At 30.7% G+C, this 7,197-nt stretch overlaps 1 protein-coding gene across 1 annotated transcript in view; it reads left to right on the top strand.

The window, feature by feature from the left end:
* LOC101509308 (protein DETOXIFICATION 43-like) overlaps nt 1-5,794 on the top strand; it is a 7,333-nt gene extending 1,539 nt beyond the window's left edge. Inside the window, exons 2-13 of the mRNA XM_004499824.4 lie at nt 1,564-1,729; nt 2,043-2,164; nt 2,268-2,558; nt 2,739-2,935; nt 3,044-3,179; nt 3,393-3,489; nt 3,578-3,678; nt 4,035-4,198; nt 4,336-4,524; nt 4,891-4,986; nt 5,077-5,198; nt 5,451-5,794. Coding sequence (XP_004499881.1) covers nt 1,650-1,729; nt 2,043-2,164; nt 2,268-2,558; nt 2,739-2,935; nt 3,044-3,179; nt 3,393-3,489; nt 3,578-3,678; nt 4,035-4,198; nt 4,336-4,524; nt 4,891-4,986; nt 5,077-5,198; nt 5,451-5,505 — 1,650 coding nt within the window. The 5' untranslated portion in view covers nt 1,564-1,649 and the 3' untranslated portion in view covers nt 5,506-5,794. The remainder of the gene's footprint in view (nt 1-1,563; nt 1,730-2,042; nt 2,165-2,267; nt 2,559-2,738; nt 2,936-3,043; nt 3,180-3,392; nt 3,490-3,577; nt 3,679-4,034; nt 4,199-4,335; nt 4,525-4,890; nt 4,987-5,076; nt 5,199-5,450) is intronic.
* The last annotated feature ends 1,403 nt before the right edge of the window (nt 5,795-7,197 follow it).

Genomic DNA, 7,197 nt, shown 5'->3' with positions numbered 1-7,197 from the left:
TAAAACTCTAGTATATATATATATATATATATATATATATATATATATATATATATATATATGTATATATATATATATCTTATTACTTCACCTACATACCTAAAAATTAATGAAAAAGATGTTTTGTTTTTTTCAAATACTACAGCTTATAACCTTTTTCCCTAGAAAGGCCAAAACATGTTCCACTTTAGTTCGTTCTTTTACTTTTGTCATTCCGTAGTGGTTTAAAATACAATCACATAGCTCATTCATATATTTATCATTTAATTTTGAATATAGTTTTTAAAAAAAAACTTAATTAGTTTACACTATGGATACAAAATAATTAACTTTAAAAACAAAATATAACATATATTTTTTTTAAGGTGAATGTACAGTTCAACTGATTTGAATTAAAAATTAAATAAATGTAAATTTGAATTCAAATTAAAATACTAATATAACAAACTAATTTCTAACACATCTTATGTGAATATTTATGTGTATATCTTATGAACTAATATAATAAAGTATAAACACCCTAATTTATTTTATAATTATTATACACAAATAATATTATATAATTTTTAACTTCCATTTTACTAATACTCAAAAAAAAAAAAACTTTGTCTTATGAACTTTCAATCATGTCTGTAAAATCAAACTTTTAATCATGTCATTTTTTTTTTTCGAAAACTTTCTTTTGGTGAAAACTTTTGATCAAGTCTTATATTTTCCTTTATCAACAGTCATTCTTTATTTCAATAGAGATATCAAATGTTCTTTTGTGCAATTAAGAGTATACACAAGCATTCTATCATATCTCAAGGAGTCATGTGGATTTGAATGTTGCGATTAATGTGAAGATTACATCGATAGATAGTATATAAGTACATTTTAAAGAGTTCTTTAAGTATCTTTAAATCTTAGTTCAACTAGCAAATACTGATATTATTATGTTTCTATCGGAGGTGTATGGAACCAGAGGAGATTCTTGAATTACTATTTGTCACACTCTTCTAAGCTCTGTTTAACATTTTTTAACATTTTCCATCATTTGAGTTTGCTTAATCTTTGTTAAAATATAGTTAGGCATTGTTACTTTATAAAGAAGTTTCGTAGAACCATTAAGAGAAAGGTTCAATCAAAATTCATAAACATGATTAAAAAAAAACATTTATGCAACTCTAATTAGTCTTCTACCTTTTCACTAACACCAGTTATCTACAAACACTATAAATACATCACTTTCTTGTGACCTTTCAATGTTAGAAAGTAGCACAAATTTAGCTGATTTTTGTTGTGAAGGCCATGTTTGTTTTTCCCCTGTTATCACCAATATCATATTTGTTTCTTCTTTAATTTGACCGAAATTCTTTTCAGACTCCCCACATATACTTCCGAAGTATACTTTCAAAAAACAGTTTCTTCCTCAAAAGTATATTTTCAGACAAAAATACAATTTATTTTTTTTCTGAAAGTATACTTCTAGATACATGTGTGGTTTTTTAGAAGTACAGAAAAGACGAAAGTAGTTCTTTTATTTTGATGGTGCAAAACATTGAACAACCTTAAACTTGGCAGATTGGTCAGATTTGGCTTATTCTCAAGGGACTTTCCTTTGCACTATCCTCTTCTTGATTGAGTTGTTATCTAAGATTTAAGATATCATGGACGATAATGGTACCTCAAATAATGCACTCAAGAACAAGTGGATGTTGCCTCTATCAGTTTTCTTCAAAGATGCAAGGTACCCTCATGATATATATGACATGATGATATATTATATTGCCAAAGTTAAACTAATTAATTACACGTCATGACATATTTTAGATTTTTACTCATCAGTCTCTTAAAGCTTAAGTAAGGGTGTTCATGTAATTTTACAAAAGCTTAGAAAACATTTTAGTCACTGTAATATACTATTCTGTTTGATGTGATAAAGTCTTTGCAATATTTGAGTCATGTTATATTAGTCCTTGTAAATTGTAACATGTCAGTTATATTAATTTTAAGTATTTTACAAAAAATACTAAGTGTTGGTTCTATTAATGTGAATGTAGACTTGTATTCAAGATGGACTCTCTAGCTAAGGAGTTACTTGGGATTGCATTCCCATCTGCACTTGCTGTTGCTGCTGACCCAATTGCTTCTCTTATAGACACAGCATTCATAGGCCACTTGGGTACATTTTCTTGTCACAATAACATGTTTTAATTGTTGTTATAACAAGGAATATTTTAATGTTGTGTCTAGTTTGAAGCTAAACATTAATTTTTTGTGTTTAGGGCCGGTCGAACTTGCGGCAGCAGGAGTTTCCATTGCTTTGTTCAACCAAGCTTCAAGGATTACCATTTTTCCTCTGGTCAGTATTACAACTTCCTTTGTAGCTGAAGAAGATACTATTAATAAAATCAATATCAGAGCAGCAGAAAAGCAATTCAATGATAGTATTAAGACCAAGTCCATTGAAATAATGCCTGGTGATCATTTGCTTCAAGACATAGAAGCAGGTGAATCCAAATTGAATACTGAGGAAAAGAATGGTACCTTGAAAAATGAAACAAAAAATGGAGATGGTACCTTTTCTCTATCTTTCTCTATCTATGTGAATTTTTATTTTAGTCTGAATTTGCTAGGTAGATGAAATGAGAGGAAATGAATTTTTTAAATAAGTAAATGTTAGTATATTAGTTGTTATGTTAATATTTTCTCCTTCGCCAGTTTAGTTATTCTGACATTTTAAATTTCATTATCAGATACCAATTCAAATACAAGCAAGTCTTCTATTGTTACTAGTAATAGAAACAAGAGTGAGTCAAAACCTATAAGGAAGAAGATGCACATTGCTTCAGCATCTACAGCATTGCTTTTTGGCACATTCCTTGGACTTATTCAAACTGCAACCCTTATATTTGCAACTAAACCTCTTTTAGGTGCAATGGGTTTGAAATATGTATGTATCTTTAGTAACAAAAGTACTATGTTCAATATCTTACTTTATTATCTAAAGTTACATTGATGTAAGCTTTTGCTAAGTTGAGATGTTTCTATATTTTTTTAGGATTCTCCTATGCTTATTCCAGCTGTTAAGTACTTGAGGTTGAGAGCCATAGGTGCTCCTGCAGTGCTTCTCTCTTTGGCCATGCAAGGAATCTTTAGAGGGTTCAAAGACACAACAACTCCTTTATATGTCATAGGTAAGTTCAAAATATCTAGTGACTGTTTATTTTGTAAAAATATTTTCTATTTTCATTTTTTAAAATGTGTTCAATGTACTTTGATGAGAGACTTTTGAAGTAAACCACAATCGCAGAGATAAAATAAAATGTTACTTAATGAAAATGCCTTTGAGGAAATAATGAAAACTGTTTTTTGACGTATTCATTTTCAATTGCTATGGTTTTATATAGTTTCCGGGTATGCATTGAATGTTGCTATGGATCCACTGCTTATATTTTACTTCAAATTGGGTATCAAAGGTGCAGCAATTTCACATGTGCTCTCTCAGTAAGTCATACTTTGTTTTATCCTAGTAATGATCAAACATTTTTATTCTCTTAAGACTCTTCAACTTACAAAATGGTGATACTTATAGGTACATTATGGCATTTTTCCTCTTGTTGATATTGATGAGAAAAGTGGATCTCCTACCTCCAAGCATGAAGGATTTGCAGATTTTCAGGTTTCTTAAAAATGGTATGTTGGAGTCCATTAAATATTGTATGTTGGAATCCAACAAAATCTTTAGTCTTGAGAGGTGTCAGTTACTTGAATCAATCAATACTATAAAATCGGGTTGTGTATGCCAGTCGAAAGACGGCCATTAGTTTGGTCTTAACTCTTCAATTCCCAAGAAAAAAAGACCCTAGGAATTTGATGTTCGGCCAGAAAAATAAATAAAATTTGGTCAAAGATTGTTCTGGTTAGGGTTCAGACTCGGGTGCTCCTGATCGATATAAGACAACCATTTACCTCTAAGACTGAAAAAAATATTAATATAGTAACTAAACATACATTGATCACTCATTAGAACTTGTTTTCAATTTCAATAGGTGGTCTATTGTTGGCCAGAGTAATAGCAGTGACATTCTGTGTGACATTATCAGCCTCATTAGCAGCAAGGTTAGGACCAATTCCAATGGCTGCATTCCAAACCTGCCTTCAAGTTTGGATGACATCATCCCTTCTTGCTGATGGTTTAGCTGTTGCAATCCAGGTACATCAACATTTTTAATCTTGTTATTGAGATGTAGAATACACATTAATTTGACTTCTACAAACACTTCTAATTGCAAAAATGAAATGAAGATTAAATAAGCATTACTGTTAATGATTAGTTTCCTTTTATCACAGGCAATTTTAGCATGTTCTTTTGCTGAGAAAGACTATAATAAAGTGACTGCTGCTGCAACAAGGGTACTGCAAATGAGTTTTGTTTTAGGAGTAGGACTCTCTTTTGTGGTTGGAGGTGGATTGTTCTTTGGAGCTGGAGTATTTTCCAAAAATGTTGATGTTATTCACCTAATCAGACTAGGCATCCCGGTATTAACACCTACTAAACACAATGAACTACAATTTTGAATATTATTAACCATGATTTTTAGGAGTATATTTAAAGATAAACTATCGTTAATAGATGTAATGCAATGCACATTTAAACATGTCAAAATCATATATATTTTAGCATAATTTAGATGGTTAATACATAGTGTATATTTAAACATCTGAAAATTTTGGTTAATAAGTTGCAATAACTTGTTATTTTCATTAACCATCTATTGAATAGAACTAACCACATATTTGAACTGCGTTAATCATATATATTGTTTTCGAAATTTGTGTGTCAAAATATGATTTATCTATGTTTTTATGTGTGAGTTTTATCTAATTTCATTTTTAACTCGCCAGTTTGTTGCTGCTACACAACCAATCAATTCATTAGCCTTTGTCTTTGATGGTGTCAACTATGGAGCTTCTGATTTTGCTTATTCTGCATACTCCTTGGTAAATTTGCATCCCTTTTTTAACTTGTTCATCATATTTTATCCACTTTGTCAACATTTATATAGTAACTTGCTAATGTTATTTTATCAGGTCATGGTCTCATTAGCAAGTGTTACTTCTTTATTCTTTCTCTACAAGTCTAAGGGTTTTATTGGTATCTGGATTGCACTAACTATCTACATGAGTCTTCGCATGATTGCTGGTATATGGAGGTCAGTAAAGTCTAGTAAAAAATTATTCCACTTTCAGATTCTTCCAAATGTTTCGTTCTTAACTGTAGTTCATTAGATTTTTAATTACATTAAAACCAAGATGATCTCAATCACCTTCACCATATGAAAATTGAACATAGAAACAATTCTTTACAAAACATTCATAAAGTTATTTATGGTAACTTAGCTTCAAAGACTTTATAAATATATATTTGCAATGTTGTTTTACAATCATGTCAAATGCATATGCAGGATGGGAACAGGAACAGGACCCTGGCGTTTTCTGAGAGGCCACTCTATGTCTTGAAGATATCACACAAAAATAAATTTCATTGTGTAGCATTACGTTTTATAATCACTTTTCATCATTTAAAATCAATTGTCTGATTTTTTGGACATGCTTATCCTCTCTAATATTGTCATAGTCATGGAATGCTCCATTTATACGTGCTAGTGCTATATACAGTATTGTTATCTCGAGTTTTTTTCCCGCGTGATGTATCATCAATGTGATTTTGTTGTACTTTGAAGATTATTCTTCCAGCTGTCAGTATGTAAACTCAAATGTATAATGAAAATAAATTTCCTTGCCACCATTTAAAGTTCAATTTTATTCTCTTTTGGAATTAGATTTGGTGCAGTAACTAGTAAGTAAGATAAAAATGAATATAAAAATGAATGGTTGAGATCATTTATAATTAATTTTATTATTATGAATATATGAACCGTCCAATCTCGGATTAATGGCCGAGATCGCTAAGATTTAAATTTCAATAAATAAATAATAATATTATCTTATAGATCAAATTGGATGGTCAAGATCACCATTAGTCACTATTTGACAGCAGAAATCCATTTCCTTTGTTATTACTAATTAGTACCGTCAAATAGTGTTTAATATGTATAGTTGTGGTATAGCGTATTAGATCTTGAACAAACAACAAGTAATGTTGTCGAAAAGTAGTTATAAGATTCTGAAGTATTATAGCATAGTAAAATTTGAACAAACTATCATTTTTCACAATATGTGACAATACGGTTACTAACCATTCCCAATGTCTAGATCAAAAAGGACATTGCCGAAAGGGTTCAATTAGAATTTTGTAGACAATACTTACAAATAATTTCCTCCATAATTTGACTAATCACAATTTGAAGCAGTGAAACCACTTCAAAAAAACACAAAAAATTCAAAATTCTACAAATTGTTCTTTTCCAAAAATCGAAAACTGAATGAATGTTACTCTGAAGCACATTTGAAGGTCATATTTAGACAAGAACTTCAAAAAAAAAATTGTGGTTTAATGTGGTTCTTCCAAGTTCAGTCTTACTACTTATGGTTAGATGGATCAGCCAGCCAAATAATTGCATTCATTTTTTTACCAGAATAGCATGGTTAACCAAGTATGCTCGAGTCTACGAAATGCATCTGTGTAGTTACATTCAATCATTTTTATTTTATCAAATTATTATCAGTTTATACTGCATAGGTGACAATGTCACTATGTTAGTGTATGTGATTTGTGGACCAAGCTAATCTTTTTGTTGACTTCTCATTGTTAACCTTAGAGTCTGTCAGACCGACGCTATATTATAAATGAAGTTTTCTTTTATTTGACCGTAGCTTCGGTGACACTGACGCTAACTATTTTGTTAACTATAACTTGTTGACTTTAGCGTCGGCCATCTGACGCAATAGAATTTTTTTCAAATGACGTGTCAACAGATATAACTAGCGTCGGATGTTCTATTTTTGTTGGTAGAGTCGGCTTAGAGTGGATCTGGCTAACGCTAATATAGCGTTAGATGGCATTTGGTCGACGCTATGTATTAGTTTCGCCCGTTTTAGTCTAGGCCCGACACCGACGCTAATCTGACGCTAAATCAATGTTAGCGTCGGTTTTTTGCCTATTAGTGTAGGCTTTTGGCCGACGCTAAATTCAGTTTTTCTAATAGTTATCTTCTCTGTATCATTCTGTTGGAACATAGTGTGATTTTT

The sequence above is a fragment of the Cicer arietinum genome, chromosome 5 (genome assembly GCF_000331145.2).
Source record: "Cicer arietinum cultivar CDC Frontier isolate Library 1 chromosome 5, Cicar.CDCFrontier_v2.0, whole genome shotgun sequence".
NCBI lineage: Eukaryota > Viridiplantae > Streptophyta > Magnoliopsida > Fabales > Fabaceae > Cicer > Cicer arietinum.
The sequence above is the reverse complement of the archived record's forward strand: the minus strand, read 5'-3'. Positions and strand labels throughout refer to the sequence as shown.